This window comes from Neovison vison, chromosome 6 (assembly GCF_020171115.1).
Source record: "Neovison vison isolate M4711 chromosome 6, ASM_NN_V1, whole genome shotgun sequence".
In the NCBI taxonomy this organism is placed as follows: domain Eukaryota; kingdom Metazoa; phylum Chordata; class Mammalia; order Carnivora; family Mustelidae; genus Neogale; species Neogale vison.
In genome coordinates, this window is record NC_058096.1 from 129179294 (window position 1) to 129202131 (window position 22838).

Below are 22838 nucleotides of genomic sequence, written 5' to 3' on the forward strand. Positions count from 1 at the left end.
TACTTTCTAACATTACAATCTTTTCATTAGGGACCCAGAATGGAGGCAGAAAAAAGTTAACCACACAAAATTGTATAACGCTATAAAAATCCAACTCAGAAATTAAAGGTGAATAAGAAAACCCATAATGCGATCAAACACAAAATTATGAGTATATAATAATATTAAAACTGGTTCTCAATGCCAAATCTCCAAGTGGATGTAATTAATATTGAAGATTAATTATACCTTACGGTCTCTAGTGTGTGTTGAGTGTCAGTTGGCTTTAACTTTGCCTGTAGCTTCTCCTTTTGCATTCTTTCCTCATGCATGCAATTTTCTTGAGACTGAAGTGTTGCTTTCAATTCTCTCTTTTCTTCCTGAAGAATCTGAAAAATAGAAAAAAGTCAGATGTTATTACAATTTTTCTATTTCATGAGAAAAGAAAGCTAGAGAGTCAGACTATAACAGGTACAATATTAATAAGGCTATCAATGTCTGATCCATTAGCTAGGGAATATGGAAGAATCCATAGATTCTCGAACCAAGTTCAAGGTTAATTTTCTTTAAGTTCTTATTTAAATTCTAATTAGTCAACAAATGATGATGGGAAAATTGGACAGCCAAATGCAGAAGCATGAACTGGACTACTTTCTTACACCATATACAAAAATAAACAAGAAATGAATGAAAGCCCTAAATGTGAGACAGGAATCCACCAAAATCCTAGAGAACACAGGCAGCAACCTCTTTGACCTTGGCTGCAGCAACTTCTTACTAGACACATTGCCAAAAGCAAGGGGGAAAAGGGCAAAAATGAACTACTGGGACTTCATCAAGATAAAAAGCTCTTGCCCAGCAAAGGAAACAGTCAGCAAAACTAAAAGGCAACCCACGGAATGGGAGAAGATATTTGCAAATGCCTAACCAAATAAGGGGCTACTGACCAAAATCCATAAAGAACTCATCAAACTTAATACCCCAAAAATAAAAAATCCGGCCAAGAAATGGGCAGAAGACATGAAGAGACATTTTCTCCAAAGAAGACATACAAATGGCCAACAGACACACATGAAAAAATGTTCAACATCACTCAGCATCAGAGAAATACAAATCAAAACCACAACCAGATACTACCATACACTGGTAAGAATAACTAAAATTAACAACTCAGGAAAGAACAGATGTTGGTGAGGATGCAGAGAAAGGGGAACCCTCCTACACTGCTTGTGGGAATGCAAGCTGGTGCAGCCACTCTGGAAAACGGTATGGATGTTCCTCAAAAAGTTGAAAATAGAGCTATCCTATGACCCAGTAATTAGAGTACTAGGTATTTATCGAAAGGATACAAACACAGTGATTTAAAGGGGCACATGAACCCCAATGTTTATAGCAGCAATGTCCACAATAGCCAAAATATGAAAGCCCAGATGTCCATCAACAGATGAACGGATAAAGAAGATGTGGTGCATGAGCACGCGTGTGCGCACACACACACACACACACACACACCCTGGAATATTACTCAGCCATCAAAAAAAATGAAATCTTGCGATTTGCAATGATGTGGATGGAGTTAGAGGGTATTATGCTAAGCAAAATAAATCAGTCAGAGAAAGACAAATACCATATGATTTCAGCCACATGTGCAATTTAAGAAACAAAACAGATGAACATAGGGGAAAGGAAGGAAAAATAAATAAGATGAAAATTCAGAGGGAGGCAAACCATAAGAGACTATGAACTCTAGGAAGCAAACTCAGGGTTAGCTGGAGGGGAGAAGGGTTGGAGGGGAAGGGATAGTTGGGTGATGGGCATTAAGAAAAGCACGTGATGGGTGGCTCAGTTGGTTAAGCAACTGTCTTCAGCTTAGGTCATGATCCCAGCGTCCTGGGATCGAGTCCCACATCGGGCTCCTTGCTCGGCAGGGAGCCTGCTTCTCCCTCTGCCTCTGCCTGCCTCTCTGTCTGCCTGTGCTCGCTCTCTCTCCCTCTCTCTCTGACAAATAAATAAATAAAATCTTTAAAAAAATAAAAAAATAAAAAAAATAAAAGCACGTGATGTAATGAGCACTGGGTGTTATATGTAACTGATGAATCACTAAATTCTACCTCTGAAACTAATAAAAAGATAAATATAAAAAATTCTAGTTAGTTAACATATAATGTAATATTGGTTTCAGGAGGAGAATTCAGTGATTCACCACTTACACCCAGGGCTCATCACAAGTGCCCATCACCCAATTATCCCTTTCCCCCAACCCACCTCCACTCCAGCAACCCTTAATTGTTCTCTATCTATAAGAGTTTCTTATGGTTTGCCTCTCTCTTTTTTCCCCTTTGCCTATGCTCTTCTGTTTTGTTTCTTAAATTCCACATATGAGTGAAATCATAGTATTTGTCTTTCTCGGACTTATTCCACTTAGCATAATACACTCTAGTTCCATTTGTGTCATTGCAAATGGCAAGATTTCATTCTTTCTGATGGCTGAGTAATATTCCTGTGTGTGTGTGTGTGTGTACACACACTCCACATCTTCTTTATCCATTCAGTTAATGAACTTTTGGATTATTTTCTCTTAAAAACATGCATACAAACATTTCACTAACTATAGTAATTTTAAAACAAACCTCTAATAGTTTTTCAGATTCCCTCAATTTTTCTTCTTTTTGCCGCTGCTCTTGCATAACAGTCATATTGGTTCCAACCAAGTCATTGACTCTCATGGTGAGGCGCTCTATTTCCAACTCATTGGCACAGATAGTATCATTGGCCCGCTCCAGCTTACTGCTCAGGTGTTGAATTTCTGACTGGCTGGACAGCTCCACAGACTCTAATTTCTGTTTCCGATTGACAAGCTGAGCCTAGAAACACAGATTACCAATAGACAGAAGAGAAATAATAAAAGAAGAATTGATGAATAAGGAAGACTAAAATAAAGTGAGTTTTACTGCTCAAAAATGTAAAGCATTAGCTTATTTTAATAACCTACTCATGACCCAAAAAACCCATTCATGATAAAAACTGGGACTAGAAGGGAACTTTCTCAACTTGCTAAAGATGATCTAAAAAAAAAAACTGTACAGCTAACATCATACTTAATAATGAGAAACTCAAAGCTTTCCCACTAAGATCAGGTACAAGTCAAGGATACACTTCTCACTACTCCTTTTTAATATCAACTGGATGACCTTGCTAATGCAATAAGGCAAGAAAAGGAAATAAAAGGTATACAGATTGGAAAGGAAGACACAAAGCTGCCTTTGCTCAAGGATAACATGATAGTCCATGTGGAAAATCTGAATCAACAACAACAAATAACTCTCCTAGAAGAATCCTCAAAAATTAAAAATAGAACCCTATCATCTAGCAATCCCACTATTGGGTATTTACCCAACAAATAAAAAACACTAATTCAAAGAGACATATGCACCCCTATGTTTATAGCAGCATTATTTACAATAGCCATGCTATGGAAGCAGTCCAAGTGTCCATCGACTGATGAATGGATAAAGAAGAGGTAGTATATATACACAATGGAATATTACCTATGAAAAGGAATGAAATCATGTCATTTACAATGACAAGGATGGAACTAAAGAGTGTAATGCTAAGAGAAGTAAGTCAGAGAAAGATTAATACCATATGATTTCACTCATGAGTAGAATTTAAGAAACACAATAAAGAAGCAAAGGGAAAAAGAGAAAGAAACAGACTCTCAATGACAGAGAACAAACTGATAGTTACCAGAGGAGAGGTGGGTAGGGAGATGGATTAAATAGGTGATGGGGATTAAGGAGTACACATATTGTGATGAGCACCAGCTGATATATGGAATTGCTGAATCACTATGTTGTACACCTGAAACTAGTATTACACTGTATATTAACTAACTGGAATTAAAATAAAAACTTAAAATGAAAAAAAAAAAAACCCTCCTGGAATTAATAAGAAATTATAGCAAAGTTGCAGGATATAGGGTTAATATACAAAACTCAATCACTTTTCTATATACCAATAATGAACATGTGGAATTTAAATTAAAAACATGGTATCATCTATATTAACATCTAAGTATGAATATAACTAAATAAGTACAAGATCTATTTAAAGGAAACTATAAAGCTGATGAATTAGATCAAAGAACTAAGAAAATGAGGAGAAATTCCATGTTCATGGATAGGAGAACTCAACACTGTCAAGATGTCAGTTCCTCCCACTGTGATCTATGGATTCAACACAATCCCCATCAAAATCCCAGCAAATTATTTTATGGATATTGGCCAACTGATTGTAAAGTTTACACGGAAAGGCAAAAAACTCAGATTAGCCAACACAATATTGAAGAAGAAGAAAGAAGTGGAGGAGGAGTGCCTGGGTGGCTCAGTGGGTTAAGCCTCTGCCTTCGGCTCTGGTCATGATCCCAGAGTCCTGGAAATGAGCCCCACATCGGACTCTCTGTTCAGCAGGGAGCTTGCTTCCCCCACCCCTCTCTGCCTGCCTCTCTGCCTACTTGGGATTGATCGATCGATCTCTCTCTCTCTCTCTCTCTGTGTCAAATAAATAAATAAAATCTTAAAAAAAAAAAAAGAAGTTGGAAGACTGATGCTACCTGACTTCATGATTTACTATAAAGCAAAGATTATTAAGACATCAAAATACCGGTAAAAGAAAAGAGAAACAGTTTAATAGAACAGAATAGTGAGCCCAGCAATGGACCCCTATAAACAGAGTCAACTGATCTTTGACAAAGGAGCAAAGGCAATACAATGGAACAAAGACAGTCTCTTCAACAAATGGTCCTGGAACAACTGGACAACCTTAAGCAAAAAAATAAATCTAGACAGAGACCTTCTACCCTTCATAAAAATTAACTCAAAATGGATCATAGACCTAAATGTAAAATGCAAAACTATAAACTTCTAGGATATAGCATAGAAGAAAACCTAGATAACTTTGGGTATAGGAATGCTTTTTTAGATATGACACAAAAGACATGAGCCCTGAAATAAATAACTGATAAGCTGAACTTGATTAAAATTAAAAACTTCCACTCCCTGAAAGACAGTATCGAGAACAGCAAGACAAGCCAGGGGCTGGGAGAAAATATTTGCAAAAGACATACCTGATAAAGGACCATTATACAAAATATATCAAGATTAAACCCCAAGAATAAGGAAACAAACAACTCCATTAAAAAATGGGCCAAAGACCTGAAAAGACATCTCACCAAAAAAGATATACAGATGGCAAATAGACATATGAAAAGATGATCTACATCATATGTCACCACGGAAATGCAAATTAACACAATAATTACACATTTATCGGAATGACCAAAATCTGGAACAGTGATGATACCAAATGCTGGTGAGGATGTGGAGCAGCAAGAACTCTCATACATGGCTGGTATGAATACAAAATGTTGTAGGCATTTTGGAAGACAATGTGGTGTTCTCTTACAAAATTTAATATACTCTTACCATATGATCCAGCAATTGTGTTCTTTGCCATTTACCCTAAGGAGTTAAAAATATGTTCTCACAAAAATCTGCACATGTATGTTCACAGAAGTTTTATTCATAATTGCCCAAACTTGGAAGCAACCAAGATGTCCTTCGGTAAGTGAGTGGATAAATAAATTGTGGTACATCCAAACAATGGAATATCATTCAGTGCTAAAAACATGAGCTATCAAGACATGAAAAGACACGGAGGAACTTGAAATGCACATTAATAAGGGAAAGAAGCCCATCTGTAAAGACTATATAGTGTATGATTCCAACTATAAGACATTCTAGAAGAGGCAAAACTAGAGAGACAATAAAAGTATCAGTGATTATGGGGATGCAGGGCAGGAGAAAGATGAACAGGGAAAGCAAAGAGGAATTTTATGGCCGTGAAAATACTCGGTATGCTATTACAATGATGGGTATTGTCATTACACATTTGTACAAACTCATACAGAGCAAAAAATACCAAGAGGAAGCCCTAAAGTAAACTATCATGTGTCAGTATAGGGTCATCCCTAGTAACAAAGGTAGCATTCTGGTGAGTGATGTTGAGAATGGAGGAGGCCATGCATGTATGGGAGCACATAGGAAATCTCTGTACCTCCCTCTCCATGTTGTTACAAACAGAAAACTGCTCTCAAATAATGAAATCTTAAGAAATCATATAATAACTACCTTGAGAAGTGGTAAGAAAGAACTGAGAAAGTAAATGGATTCCTCAGGAGAAGAGATGCTGCCCACCTACTACTGCATTATTCTCCCACTAGTGCAGAAGTCTAACTGCATCTGAGTCATCACATAGGAAAACTGGATTCCTCTCCTCTTTATATCACAGGAAATACAGGAAGTATAATGTATTATTTTATTTCTTATGGAAGCTCATAAATTGGGGTTTTTTTCTTAAACACTAAACTTCTTAACTTTCCAGGTCAAATTTTCCTTTCCCAGAACATGTTACATGTAGTTAATTATTCTGTATTTTCAGATACATTACAAACATGCATATTCAGACGATTCAAAATGACCACAAAATGTTTAAATTTGAGGTGGAGGGAACTGAGGAATTTTGCTCCTTGAGAAAAAAGGTGCATGGAGGAGAGGAAAGATTGGTTCTATCATCAATATTTAGACAATTCCTGAGCTAAAAGACTTAACCAAATACGGTGTATCTCAAATTAGCTTCCTTAAAAAAAATTAGAATTAAAAAAATTAGTTTCTTTCAATGATTTATCTACTGAGGTACATTGATTAAAACTGGTTAGTGATTGTCTCACAGACCTATAGTATAAAGTTCCAGCAGACTTCGATAATTCCTAGGTTGTGTATCCCAGCTCTCCTAGTTTTTAGTTTCCAACTTTCTAGCGTTCATAAGTTTTAATCCTGCATCCAGATAGGTACTTCATCTAAATACTGAAGACAGACATGAACCGTCTGTGTAAGTAAAACTGTCTTATTGTAAATGTTTTTAAAAGGTAAAGGTATCCAGTTTTATTTTTAGCAATTTAAATGGAATGTCTCTAGGAAATCAATCTGCCAAGGATTAAAGATTTTACTGTATACTGTACAGGACCCAAATCTTATACTATGATCACATAAAGTAGATGCTCAATAGTGCCCATAAGGCAGAGGAATACTGGAAGGAGAAAGGTGAAGAAACAGACAAATAATGTTTATAGAAATTACAGATCAAGATTCCGGTGTAAAGAACCAAAAACTTCTTACCAGATTCCTATAACAGTCTGAAAAAAAGAAATCAAATAGGTTTAGGTCCACAAGAATAACTGCCAAGCATGCAAATGTGTCCAAACTTTTAAAATGCAATATATACATTTTCTGCCCCAAGGGAAACTCTTATAAAGAACCCTGTACAGAAAAAATAACTGAAGAGATTGGGTGAGGGTGCGGAGGAGAGGCTGGAGTCCAACTTGCTGAACCTTCCCGACCCCACCTTAAACTGCACAGCCGCCCTGGGCCTTGTCAGAACAAAGCTAGAAAGCCTCTGCCCAAATGGGCACTTGAGATGAAAGACAACACGTAATTACAAAACACTAGCATTATGTGTTTTAACACCGCAGTAGCAGGCGCCTGAGTGGCTCAGTCGGTTAGGCATCAGCCTTCAGCTCAAGTCATGGTCCTAGGATTCTGGGTTTGAGCCCCACTGGGAAATGTGCTTTCCTCTCTTCCTCTGCACCTAACTCTGCTCTTGCTATCTCTCTCTTTCTCTCTCAAATAAACAAAATCTTTACCTCTTTCTTTTTTACTTTTTAAATGTGACTTCTAGAAAGTTTTAAGTTACATATTACTCTCATTTTATTTCTATTGAACAGAACCACACTAGAATATCTCCAAAATACCTCTTCTAAGACTAACAGAAACAACCATATGAACTACTTACAAAGTAACAATTATTTCTCTTAAATATCTGGCATTCGAGGAATCTTAAGGCTAATATATTTTTGAGCTTTTTTGGCAATAACCACTGCCAATAATTTTTTGAACTCAAAACCAGAACAACTTCTTATTTTCTCTTGGGCTTTAAAAAATGTATTTTTTAAAAGTTAACGCATGCATAAGAGGAAACTGAAAAACACAAGAAGCAAAGAACAAAGTCATCCATAATCACAAGCAGTTTACAATTTGACTTCTGGGTCCCATGTGTGTATCTACGCAAGTAAGTATTTTAATGTAATTGAGATCATACAGTTATGTATCATGCTTTTTTACACACTGTGAATATTTATCATTTAAAAATCCTCAAACTATGAGTATTTGGATAACCAAGAATATACACCAACTCCACCTGAAAGAAAAAAAATGTAATCCTCCCTTTCTTGGACAAAAAAATTTCATAAAAGACAAAAATGGCAACAGGCCTCTAGATAAAGATATTGCCAAAGTTACAATTATAATACTGCATTCCTTTAATGTTCAATTAAAACAGACATAAAGTAACAGAGTACACAATGTATAATGCTTCTAAAAGAATTCATTATCCAATTTATACTATTCAAATATTAGCAGGGAGGTATGCTTCCATTGAAACGCTTAAAGTATTCCTATAGTACAGCCAAAGAGATGCACACACAGTAACAGTTATCATTAAAATGTAAATATGAACCCATCCCCATACATCTCTCCCTCTATACTTTCTTCCGCCCCTCTGCAGAACTTCCTCTTATTAATCTAACATGTCGCATTCTAACTACTCTGTTGGAAGGGTGGAATTATCTCAACAATACAACTCACAGAAGAGGTATTAAAAGTAAAGAAATAATTAAAGAGGCAATTTATGTCAAGGAGATGGGAATAAAATCCAAGGTGGGCAATGGAAGTGTGAGAGTAGGGAAAGGCGGGGGGGTGGCTGCAACTGCGGTCAAATCCTTCTCTGGCTTTACTGTAATCCTGATGCTTCAATGGAATGGCTTTCCCAGATAGTGAGATTCCTGAGAACAATGTGATATGAAAAAACAAGGGCTTTTTATTTTCCAAAGGATCCCAGAATGAAGCTATGACCGTGGCTGGATCCATCTTTTTTTTTTTTTTTTTTTCCCACCATCTATGCGTTTTTGGTTTTTTTTTTTTTTTCCAATTTATTTATTTTCAGAAAAGCATTATTCATTATTTTTTCACCACACCCAGTGCTCCATGCAAGCCGTGCCCTCTATAATACCCACCACCTGGTACCCCAACCTCCCACCCCCTGCCACTTCAAACACCTCAGATTGTTTTTCAGAGTCCATAGTCTCTCATGGTTCACCTCCCCTTCCAATTTACCCAAATTCCCTACTCCTCTCTAATGCCCCTTGTCCCCCATGCTATTTGTTATGCTCCACAAATAAGTGAAACCATATGATAATTGACTCTCTCTGCTTGACTTATTTCACTCAGCATAATCTCTTCCAGTCCCATCCATGTTGCTACAAAAGTTGGGTATTCATCCTTTCTGATGGAGGCATAATACTCCATAGTGTATATGGACCACATCTTCCTTATCCATTCATCCGTTGAAGGGCATCTTGGTTCTTTCCATAGTTTGGCGACTGTGGCCATTGCTGCTATAAACATTGGGGTACAGATGGCCCTTCTTTTCACGACATCTGTGTCTTTGGGGTAAATACCCAGGAGTGCAATTGCAGGGTCATAGGGAAGCTCTATTTTTAATTTCTTGAGGAATCTCCACACTGTTCAAAGAGGCTGCACCAACTTGCATTCCCACCAACAGTGTAAGAGGGTTCCCCTTTCTCCACATCCTCTCCAACACATGTTGTTTCCTGTTTTGTTAATTTTGGCCATTCTAACTGGTGTAAGGTGATATCTCAATGTGGTTTTAATTTGAATCTCCCTGAGGGCTAATGATGATGAGCATTTTTTCATGTGTCTGATAGCCATTTGTATGTCTTGATTGGAGAAGTGTCTGTTCATATCTTCTGCCCATTTTTTGATGTGTTTGCCTATTTCGTGTGGGTTGAGTTTGAGGAGTTCATTATAGATCCTGGATATCAACCTTTTGTCTGTACTGTCATTTGCAAATATCTTCTCCCATTCCGTGGGTTGCCTCTTTGTTTTGTTGACTGTTTCCTTTGCTGTGCAGAAGCTTTTGATTTTGATGAAGTCCCAGAAGTTTATTTTCGCTTTTGTTTCCTTTGCCTTTGGAGACGTATCTTGAAAGAAGTTGCTGTGGCTGATATCAAAGAGATTACTGCCTATGTTCTCCTCTAAGATTCTGATGGATTCCTGTCTCACGTTGAGGTCTTTTATCCATTTTGAGTTGATCTTTGTGTACAGTGTAAGAGAATGGTCGAGTTTCATTCTTCTACATGTAGCTGTCCAGTTTTCCCAGCACCATTTGTTGAAGAGACTGTCTTTTTTCCACTGTATATTTTTTCCTGTTTTGTCAAAGATTAATTGACCATAGAGTTGAGGGTCCATATCTGGGCTCTCTACTCTGTTCCACTGGTCTATGTGTCTGTTTTTATGCCAGTACCATGCCGTCTTGGTGATCACAGCTTTGTAATAAAGCTTGAAATCAGGTAACGTGATGCCGCCAGCTTTATTTTTGTTTTTCAACATTTCCTTAGCGATTCAGGGTCTCTTCTGATTCCATACAAATTTTAGGATTATTTGCTCCAGCTCTTTGAAGAATGCCGGTGGAATTTTGATTGGAATGGCATTAAAAGTATAGATTGCTCTAGGCAGTATAGACATTTTAACAATGTTTATTCTTCCGATCCAAGAGCATGGAATGGTCTTCCATCTATTTGTGTCTTCTTCAATTTCTTTCATGAGTGTTCTGTAGTTCCTCAAGTACAGATCCTTTACCTCTTTAGTTAGGTTTATTCCCAGGTATCTTATGGTTCTTGGTGCTATAGTAAATGGAATCAATTCTCTTGGATCCATCTTTATCAACCTCCCCATCAGTGTCGACTCCAAACGTGTCAGTGCAGGCTACAGCCTTGCAGCATTTCCAACAGGTAGCAGCTTGAAGAGCCCATTAAGAGACTGGCTCCCAGTAACACCCTCTTATCACTGTTGTGTCTATGTCACCATAAACTTTCAACAGTAGGTCTGACCCAATTCAATTAACTCTGATACTTCTACCAAGACAACAGATTAACATTTGAGTTAGGATCATCTTTTCTTCATAGGTTGTAACATGAAAAGGATGCTTTAAAAATAATATACATATATATATATACATACATATGTATATATATACATATAAAATTGAGAAGTGGATTTAAAACTAACTTGAATGATATACAGCTCATCTAAATATTTCAAAAGGAAAACATGTATATTTAATGCAACCTCTATTTTTCTCACATAACATTTATCAGCTAAATATTTTATACTCTCAGCTGGCTTAATACTTTAATTTTTTAAATGTTTTAATGTTCTCAAAGATTTCCCTTAATATGTCCTTTCAACATTTCTATATGGACAAGAGGGAAAGTAGCACGTGATTTCTTGCCTTCTAAACAGAAATAACCGTATGTTTTAGTGACTAAATGGATCCTTTTCTATGCATATATAACCATCATTCTATCATTGCAACTAATAATGTCACGTTGTTTAAGAACTGTTCTTTTTAATATAATACATTTTAATATTTGATAGAACATCACCCTCGCTCTTTCAGAAAATGCTGCTTAGTACCATTCATTTATTCTTCCATAAAAATTTTAGAATCACTCTGTCAAGTTCTCAAAATCTAACAGTCAATAAAATATGTGGATAACCATTTAGAAAAAAATAAATTTAGCTTATCAAATACCATATAATAATAATGATCAGATCAAATACATAAAAAAGAAATTATAAAGCAGAAGAAATCTTGGCTTAGATAAAGCTTTACACTATGACATCCAGATAGAAACCCTACAGAAAAAATTAGAAGATAATTAAGCAATTCTAAATAATTGTTTATAAAACAACCATATTTCCATTGAAACTATCAGGCAAAAATTAAGGTAAACTAGGAAACACCCAGAACTGTAACAAAACAACAAAGTGTTAATAATATAGTTAATGTAGGGAAGAGCTATTTCAAAATAGTAAAATATAAATCTCCTAAAAGAAAAATGAGCAAAGGACACAAACAATTTACAAAAAATGGAGATGTCTGCAAGTAGATGAAAAAATGCACAACCTTATTCATAATTAAAGAAATGCACATTAAAAGAAATAATCATGTATCATATTCTTCACCTATCAGACTGGCAAGGACAAGCTTAAAAGTAGGTGAAATTTAAAAAAATATTAGTGCCCAATATTGGGAAAGTGTGAGAAAATGTACAATCCCAAATACTGCTGGTGAAAGTCTGGATCAATGTAATTTTGGAGTGTACTTTGCCAATATATATTAAAATCTTTAAGAATGTACAAGTACACTGATACAGCAATTTCACTTCTAGGGCCATTTCCTAAGAATATAAATGGACATATACTTCCAGATGTTTAGACAAAGACATTCACCCAAGCACTATTTACAAGAGTAAAAAAGTAAAAAACTAAATGTTCTACCACAATAAGGGATTCAATATGTTAATTATGGTATATTTAATGGTAGACTGGACTTCTATGCAATCATTATGACTACACATTTGTTGATCTGTCATATTTAAAAAGGAAAAATGTAAGCATGATAATCGAATAAAATACTGTATTATAAAGTGTTTAGTGTACCTAAATAATAATTTAAAAAAACCTAAGTGGGATAAAACGAGAAATTGACAGTAATATATTAAAGAGTAGGGGGGGCGCCTGGGTGGCTCAGTGGGTTAAAGCCTCTGCCTTCGGCTCGGGTCATGATCCCAAGGTCCTGGGATCGAGCCCCACATTGGGCTCTGCTCAGCGGAGAGCCTGCTTCCCCCCCTCTCTCTGCCTGCCTTTCTGCCTACTTGTGATCTCTTCTGTCAAATAAATAAATAAATATTTAAAAAAAAAAAAAAAAAGAGTAGGGGACTTTAACACGCTATTTACATCAATGATAGATCATCCAGACAGAAAATCAATAAGGAAACACTGGCCTTAAATGACACATTAGACCAGATGGATTTAACAGATAGAAACAAAACATGTCATCCAAAAACTGCAAAACACACACTCTTCTCAAGTGTAAATGGAATTCTCCAGGACAGATCACATGTTAGGCCACAAAACCAACCACAATAAATTCAGTAACACTGAAATCATATCAAGCATCTTTTGTGACCACAACAATATGAAATTGATTATCAGTAGAAAACTGGAAAAAACACAAACATATGGAGACTACACAACATGCTATAAACAACTAAGTGGTCAACAAAAAAATCGAAAAGAAAAAATACCTTTAGATAAATGAAAATGGAAACACTATGCAGCAAAAGTAGTTCTAAGAGGGAAGTTCATAAAGATAGAGGCCTACATCAAGAAACAAGAAAAACCTCAAATGAACAGTCTAACTTTACACATAAAGGAAACAGGAAAAGAAAAACAAAGCCTGAAGTTAGTAGAAGGAAGAAATAATAAAGATTAGAGGAAATAAATGAAATAAAGGCTTAAAGAATAAAAAAGATCAATGAAACTAAAAACTGGTCCTTGGAAAAGATAAACAAAACTGATAAATCTCTAGCCAGATAGATAAGAACAAAAGAGAGAAGAAACAAATAAATAAAAAAAGAGAAGTTAAAACTGACACCACAGAAATACAAAGGACCATAAAAGGCTACCACAAACAATTACATGCCAACAAACTGGAAAACCTTCAGAATAGAAAAATTCTTAGAAACACAACCTTCCAAGATTAAATCACACAGAAATAGAAAATTTGAATCAACCAATTACAAGTAATGAACTGAAACAGTAATTTTCAAACTCCCAAAATACAAAAGTCCAGAACCAGACAGCTTTACAGGTGAATTCTACAAAACATTTAAAGAAGAGTTAGTACGAGAGCACCTAGGTAATTGTTAGTTAAGCTTCTGCCTTCAGCTCAGGTCATGATCCCAGGGTCCTGGGATCGAGCCCCATGTCAGGCTCCCTGTTCAGCAGAGAGCCTGCTTCTCCCTCTCCCTCTGCCTGCTGCTCTGCCTACCTGTGCTCTCCATCTTTCTGTCAAATAAATAAATAAAATCTTTTTTTAAAAAAAAGTTAGTACCTATCCTTCTCAAATTATTCTAAAATACTGAAGAGTAAGGAAAGCTTCCAAACTTATGAGGCCAGCATTATCCAAGTATCAAAACCAAAGACACCACAAAAAGAGAAAATTATAAGCTAATATCCCTGAACACAGGTGTAAAAAAACCTCAACAGAATATGAGCAAACTGAATTCAACAATACATTAAAAGGGTGATTATCAAGTAGGATTTATTCCAGTAGTATAAGGATGGTTCAAAATCTGCAAATCAATGTGATACACCACAAAATGGAAGATAAAAATCATATGATCACCTCCACACTAACAGAAAAAGCATCTGACAATTCATCATCCATTATGATTAAAAACTCTTAACAAAGTGGATATAGAGGGATAGCTCAACACAATTGAGGCCATAAATGACAAATCCACAGCTAACTTCATACTCAACAAGCTGAAAGCTTTTCCTCAAGATCAGAAATAAAAGGATGCCCACGCTCACCACTTTTATTCAACATAGTAGTGGAAGTCCTGGCCACAACAATTAGGCTAGGAAAAGAAATAAAATGGCATCAATATTGGCAAAGAAAAAATAAAACTATCAAAATTTGCAGATGGCATAACACTATATATAGAAAGCCTTAAAGACTACAGAAAAAGCTGTTAGAATAAATGAATTCTGTAAAGCTGTACAATACAAAATTAACATACTAACATATTAGTGTATTTTTCTACACTAATAATGAGCTATCAGAAAATTGCAATTACAAAATAATTGCCATTATATTTCAATCAAAAAGAATAAAACACCTAGGAATAAATTTAATCAAGGAGGTGAAATATCTGTACACGAAAAACGTTAAGACACCGACAAAAGAAACTGAAGACAACACAAATAAATAGAAAGATATTCCATGCTCATGAACTGGAAGAATTAATAGTTAAAATGCCTATGCTACCCAAAGCAATCTACAAATTCAGTGCAATCCCCATCAAAATATCAATGGCATTTTCCACAGAACTGTAACAAAGAATCCTAATGTTTGTGCAGAACTACAAAAGATCCTAAGTAGCCAAAGCAATACTGAGAAAGAACAAAGCTGGAGGTATCATGCCCCCTAATTTCAAACTATCCCACAAAGCTATAGTAATTAACACAGTATGGTACTGGTATGAAAACAGATATATATATTAATAGACTAGAATAAAGACCAGAAATAAGCCCACACTTATATCATCAATTAGTCCATAACAAAGGAGGAAAGAAAAAACAACGGGGAGAGTCTCTTCAATAAATGATGGGAAAACTAGACAGCTACATGCAAAAGAATGATAGGAGGTCACTATCTTATACTACATACAAAATTCAAAATGGATTAAAGAATTGAACATAAGAACTGAAATCCTGGGGCGCCTGGGTGGCTCAGTGGGTGGGGCCTCTGCCTTCAGGCTCTGGTCGTGATCCTGGGGTCCTGGGATTGATCCCCGCGGGCTCTCTGCTTGGTGGGGAGCCTGCTTCCCCCTGCCTCTCTGCCTGCTTGTAATCTCTCTCAGTCAAATAAATTAAAAAAAAAAAAAAAGAAGAACTGAAACCCTAAGACTCCTAAAAGAAAACACAGGCAGTAAGCTCTCTGACAACGGTCACCGCAATATTTTTTTGGACCAGTATCCTATGGCAAGGGCAACAAAAGCTAAAATAAACAAATGGAATTATATCAAACTAAAAAGGTTTTGCATGATAAAAGAAACTGTAAACAAAACAAAAAGGCAATCTATGGAATGGGAAAAGATACTTTCAAGTCATACATCTGATAAGGGGTTAAAATCCAAGACATATAAAAAACTTACACAACTTAATATCAAAAAACCAAACCTGATTTAAAATTGGGAAGAAGACATAAAGAGACATTTTTCCAGAGACATCCTGATGACCAAGAGACACATGAAAAGATGCTCAGCATCACTCATCATCAGGAAAATGAAAATCAGAACCACAATGACATATCACCTCACACCTGTCAAAATGGCCAGTTATCAAAAAGACAAAATAGCCAGTATTGGTGAGGATGTGGAGAAAAGGGAGATCTTATACAGTGCTGGTGGGATTGTGAATTGGTGCAGCCACTATAGAAAACAGTCTGGCACCCCCTCAAAAAAATCAGAATTAGAAATACCATATGATGCAGTAACCCCACTTCTGGGTATTTATCTGAAGAACACCAAATACCAACTCAAAGAGATAACCACATCGCTATGTTCACTACCTCACTGCTTAAACTAGCCAAGATATGGAAACGACCCAAGTGTCCATTAAGAGACAAATGGCTAAAGAAGATGTGGGGAATGGGCGTTAGTGTGTATTTGAATTCTATTAGAATGGAATATTATGGCATTAAGAAAGAATGAAATCTTGTCACTTGTGACACCACCAATGGACCAGAAGGCATTACACTCAGTGAAACAGGTCAGACAGAGAAAGACAAACACTGTATGATTTCATCTATCACGGAATCTAAAAACCAAACATACATATTGCCCCACTAACACACAACTGTGTTTTTCTAGTAAATGTACATGACTGGAATGTGCACTGCATAGAAACATAAAAAAAGTTGGGACAAAATTTACACCAAAATGTTCATCATGAGAGATCTCTAAATTATGGAATTATGGGTGATTTTATTTAATTCTTGTCCCACTGACATTTTCTCATATTTTCCAAAATGAATATGTATTTAATAACTTTAATAGCTGATGAAAAGAACTTGAGCAAACATAGGACTCAAAGATTGAGAAGTTATTGGGAACTCCACTTCCAGATGTTAAAAAATATGTAAGAAGAAAGTTTATATCAAATTTTTAAAAACTGGGGGAAGTGTGGATACTGATCTCCACTTATCCATCCTCCCAGATTTTCTCGCTTGACTGTTCAACGGTGACTCACATATCACTAAAATGTAACATGTCAACCTTGACTGGATTCCAATTTGAATATCAAACTGTACAAAGATATAATTTCAGACAACTGGGGAAGTCTGAACAGACTGAATATTAAATTATGTTAATAAAGTACTCTGTTAATGTAATACAGGTATATTATAATTTTTAAGGTCCTTATCTGTTGGGAAACATGACAATTTCTGTGATTTGCTTTGTAATATCCAAAGGTAAAAGGTGGGGAAGGATGAGACAAGACTGGCAAAATGAGCTGTTGTCAATCAGTACAGTCTTACTTACTTTTATAAGTAAAACAAGTCCTGGAGCTCTGTTACACAACAACATGCACGGAGTTAACATTGCTATACTAAATGGTTAAGATAGGGGTGCCTGGGTGGCTCAGTGGGTTAAGCCTCTGCCTTCAGCTCAGGTCATGATCTCAGGATCCCAGGATCGAGCCCCACATAGGGCTCTCTGCTAAGCAGAGAACCTGTTTGCCCCCCTCTCTCTGACTGCCTCTCTGCCTACTTGTGATCTCTGTCAAATAAATAAATTAAATCATTAAAAAAAATTGTTTTTAATAAAATGGTTAAGATGGTAAATTTTTTTTAAAAAGATTTTATTTATTTATTTGACAGACAGAGATCACAAGTAGGCAGAGAAGCAGGCAGAGAGAGGAGGAAGCAGGCTCCCTGCTTCCCCCCAGTGTGGGGCTCGATCCCAAGACTCTGGGATCATGACCTGAGCCGAAGGCAGAGGCTATAACCCACTGAGCCACCCAGGCACCCCAAGATGGTAAATTTTAATGTTTTCTACCACAATTGAAAAAAAAAAAAAGACTAGCAGGGCATCGGGCTCTCTGCTCGGCGGGGAACCTGCTTCCTCCTCTCTCTCTCTGCCTGCCTCTCTGCCTACATGTAATCTCTCTCTGTCAAATAAAGAAATAAAATTTAAAAAAAAAAAAAAGACTAGCAAAATGATAGTAACTATTAATGCTGGGTAACAACTATCCAGATATTTAAAAGTTCTGGTTTTTTTAAAATCATTTTTAAATGATGGTCATACAGCATTGCCACATACTGAATCACAGAAAGATTTAATTTTGTTTAGTTTGCTGAGGGGGAAGAGAAATGTATTATAGTAATATTTTTCCAGTTAAGCAGGGAAAGTAGTTTTAAACAAACTACCAGGAGAATGATTCAAATACCCTTAGCAGGGAAAACAAATGTTGGCTTTTTAAAGGCTTCTTATTCTGGCCTCCCTGAATTATGGTAAATAAAAATCTCACTTTTACTAACAATGAAGTTTAATTATGCAGAGTAATCACAATAGTAATTTGAAAAAAGGAGTTGCAATCAATAATAAGCATACTCCATAGATGAGTAATTGAGAACTAAAAAGCAGGACTTGATTTTCTTTTTTTTCCAAACTGAAAGCTACTATTAGAATATAACAGTGCCTTATAGCTATTTATGTTTGCATAGTGCTTTAGCATTCAGGTCAAAAAAAAACTGTGGTCTAGACAGCCAGGATTTTATTGGCCCACTCTGACTGCTTAGCTTGCAGCAGCCTAGTGAATAATTTTCTTCCTTGAGGTTGCTGTGGGCCCCTCCTCCCATCCTGAGTGGAGTCACAGAGCCATTCACGGGAATTAATTGGCCAGCTGATATTTCAGGGGAATGATTACAAGCCAAAACATTACTGAGAGTTAAAGCAGCAAATAATGCAGATTGTTTTAAAAAAAATTTTTTTAAGCTCCTCTTCAGTTCTTTTAACTTATCCAGTAATTCCCTCATTCTATAAAACTGAGATAACCTTAACAGATTATCATGATATTAAACAGACAACACAGAACCACATATTCTAGGTAACTGCAATCTAAAAGAGGCATTAAGACTGTGTCTAGCACACAACAGATGGTCACAAATATTTATTCCCCTCTATATTCATTTCCTTTTGTGTTCTTGGTTTTTAATTGAAAAAAAACAGTGTATGTTCTAAGAAGAAATATCCCTAAATTAGATAGCTATTCTTTGGTTCTGCTTAAGTCACTAGTTCTTTATTTAAAAAAAGATTCTTACTAGAGTTCTAGAACATGTTTCCATTGTCACAAAGATACTGCTTTTGGTTAGTATGCAGATCAATGCCGTGTCAGTCTCTTGGTACCTGTAGGCCCAAGCAACCAGGCTGAAGCTCCTCAACTGAGGCATTTCGGCCAAGGCCCCCCAGTTAGCAGAGATGGAGCACAACGTGGAAATGGAGCCAAGGCAAAAGCCAGAAACACCCAGACTAGTAAGCCAGAGACCCAAAGAAGTAGAAAGAGAGAGAAAGAACCGAGGTAGAAAGAGAGAGATGGGGAGGGACAGAAAGGGAGAAAAAGGGAAGACCAAGATCAGGACAAAATGACATGAGTGTGAGCATGGAGTGAGCAGGAAAATGCAAGACAGAGAGGGCAAGAGGGAGCATGAGGGAGGAGCGAGAAAACAAAAGAGTGTGTGGCATGAAGACATGCATGGACACAAGTGTGGACACGAGTGAGCAAACACGGACCACATTAAGCTAGTGCCAATGCCATCAAGACTTCTCAGCCTCTCATTATTTTAAAATGGCTTAAACCTACCTGAATTATCTCTGATTGTTCAGCCAAAGCCTTCCTCTGTGCCTCCAGAGAAGACACCTGTTGCTGATAAATTAAGCGTTGCTTCTCCCAGTCCAGTGATTTCTGACGAAATTCCTGAAGAGGCAATTAAGGTACTTAACTTGTAAGTGCTTCCCCTTGCTGTCCTTGCTTCCCTGATTCACTTTTACTTTAATTTTCCCCTTCCTCTCTGGGCACACATGTACCTTTCTCCCCAGCAGGAGCCCCATTACTCACTTAACTGATAGAACTGTGGAGCAATACTGAATTCTGACATTCTGTGCCTCTAGATTATCTGTCTTTCTAAATTTAACACCCTAATGGTGAAGAGTATGAAACACAGATGCTAAATCCTAGGTTGTGATGATTTTCATAGATTTGCTGCCACCTAAAGGTTGTTATCATTTTTAGTGATTTTACAGAAAACTGATCTTAGGAGAACTAAAATCTCAAAATATGATTATGGGGAGATCCCACTACCCAAATTCTTGATATCCAAACCCAGAAACTGAACAGATCAAATAAATCTTCACATGGGTAGTCCAATTCTTACTTCTAGTATCTGAAATTCAGGAACAAAATAGACTCAGATAATGTAATACCCTTTGATTCCAAATTTTTACTAACTCAACAGAAGAACTGCAAAAACTTCAATAACAAGGGGATAGCTGTACTGAATTCTAAGAGATATACAGATATTTGTAACCCAAAGCCAAACAGTCAAAATTAATCATGGATCACTTCCTGTTGATAAAAAAATGAGCCCAATATTTATGAAAATGGGACAAATCAAAGGGATTTCTATATCACTGTCCTCCAGGATTCTCAACTCCAGTAGTCAGGAGTTTGGGATAAGCACTGTTAACCAGCTTTCTGAGAGTCACTCACTCATCCATTCTCCTATATATGCCAGGAACTATTCTAAATGGTAGGGCTACAATAGTTAACAAAACACTCAAAAAGTCAAGCCCAACTCAACTGACAATAGGCAACAAATTCAGTGTATAAGACATTAGATGATCATACCTGTTTTGCAGAAAATGGAGCAGAGTGCTCAGAGTTGGAGGTTGCAGTTTTAAAAAGGGATGGCATTTAAGTAAACTTCCAGGGAGATGGGGATGAGATTACACTATTCTGGGAAGGGAAAGTCAAGTACAAAGTGAAGTGGAAGCATCCTGGTATGTTTAAGGGTAAGCAAGGAGGCTGGTGTGGTTCAAATGGAGTAAGGGAAAAGCAGGTAAAGAAAGGTCAGTTATCAAGGAGTGAGACTATATAGGTCATCAGGATAAATTTGGCTTTTAAGAGATAGTACTGGAAGGTTTTTGTAAAGGAGAGGACATGCTTTGACTTACAACAGAATCATGGTGGCTGCTGTGTGGAGAAAAGAGAAGTCAAGGGTCACTCTAAGGCTTTCGGCTTGAGAAATTGAGGAATGGAGTTGCCCTTAAACAGGAATGGTGTTGGGGGATGGGGAAGAGGAAACCAGGAAGTTGATTTTGGATGTGTCAAGTCTGACACAGCTTTAGACATCAAGGTGGAGCTGTGAAACAGCTGAACCAGGCAGTTGGAAATTACTCTGTAGCAAAAAGGACAAGTCAAGACTGGATACATAAATGTGGGGATTATCAACATACATACAGTGCTAAAAATACGAGAGTGTGTCATTACGGGAGTGAGCACAGATACAAAAAAGAAAAGGTCCAATGATATAACCCCTGGGGTATTCCAATGTTAAAAGGGTGGGTAGCAAAAGAGATTGAGAAGAAGTAGCTAGAGGTAGGAGAAAGCCCAGGAAAGCGTGATTGTTCTCTAAGTCAAATCAAGAAAGTGTTTTAAGGTGGAACTCATTGGTGACCTCCACATAAATAGCTTCCAGAGAGTGACAGGCAAAACCCTTACTGAGTGGATGCAAAAAAATGGGCAAAAACGAACTGGAGACAGGTATACGTGCATAAAGTAGTCTAGTTATAAAACAAAAGGGAAAAATGGGCAGCATCCAGAGGAAGAGAGAGGTAAAGAGAGGATATTTAACAGGGGAGAAAGCTGGATGGTGGCGGAAAACATTCAGTAGAAAGGAAGGGAGGAGGCACAAAAGAAAAGAATGTCTGGAGCCATGTCTCGGGTAGGGGCTGAGGAAGAGTGTGGACAGTTCCACTAGCAGGAAGGCAGAGCATATGGACACAGATGCAAACAGGGGGGCAGATAGTGTTGGAAGTTTGTGAAAATTCTCTTCTTATTACTTCCATTTTCTCAAGTAAATGGAAAGCAAGATCATCACCCAATGGTGAGAATGTGGGAACAAGTACTAAAAGTTTGAGAAAAGAGAAAGTATAAAATAGTCATTATGGAAAGTAGCAGAGTGAGGGGAAATGTAATATGATTCTGGGAAGCATTAGGAACTCTTTGAGGTAGATGAACATGAATTTAAAATGAGGCCAGTCGGGGCGCCTGGGTGGCTCAGTGGGTTAAAGCCTCTGCCTTCGGCTCGGGTTATGGTCCCAGGGTTCTGGGATTGAGCCCCGCATCGGGCTCTCTGTTCGGCGGGGAGCCTGCTTCCTCCTTTCTCTCTCTCTGCCTACCTCTCTGCCTGCTTGTGATCTCTGTCTGTCAAATAAATAAATAAAATATTTAAAAATAAATAAATTAAATAAAATAAAATGAGGCCAGTCAGCATGATTATGTTTTTCTCCAGCCATGTTCTGCCAAACACAGCAAGTAGAGAGCAGGCACAAAGCTGGACTTAAGTAGATTAATGGTTTTGCCAAGCAAATATCATGAAGGAAGAAATGGACACAAGAGCTGAAGGGGAATGTAAGGAATGTAACCACGGAATTTAAGCTGTGTGAGGACTGACACGTGAGGACATGGGGTAGCTATCGAGCAGTGAAAAGGCAGCAAAATTCAATCACTTGGGGATGGGGTCAAGTGATTATTGACAGCCAAGAGATTATTGAGAATAGAGGGCATGAACTGCAACGAGAAGGACGGCATTTAAAGAATGAGATTATTAAAAATGTGATTCCAGGAAGTTTGTAAGTTTGATAATGACTGACACCCATGGAATGGCAGTGGGAATGGATGGATGAGACAAGAAGGAGATCAAGATGTGGATGGAGGAAAGAACACCAAGAAATTCAAAGAGCCAAGTAT

At 37.1% G+C, this 22838-nt stretch overlaps 1 protein-coding gene across 8 annotated transcripts in view; it reads right to left on the reverse strand.

Annotated features, from left to right (window-relative positions):
* CEP63 (centrosomal protein 63) overlaps nucleotides 1-22838 on the reverse strand; it is a 58456-nt gene that overhangs the window by 14156 nt on the left and 21462 nt on the right. For 5 of the 8 annotated variants that reach the window (XM_044252317.1, XM_044252322.1, XM_044252315.1 and 2 more), the window contains 3 exons: nucleotides 19671-19784; nucleotides 2610-2843; nucleotides 229-368 (listed from right to left, as the gene is read on the reverse strand). In XM_044252317.1, the coding sequence (XP_044108252.1) occupies nucleotides 229-368; nucleotides 2610-2843; nucleotides 19671-19784 (488 nt within the window). The remainder of the gene's footprint in view (nucleotides 1-228; nucleotides 369-2609; nucleotides 2844-19670; nucleotides 19785-22838) is intronic. The other 3 variants (XM_044252320.1, XM_044252316.1, XM_044252319.1) reach the window with 2 other exon arrangements.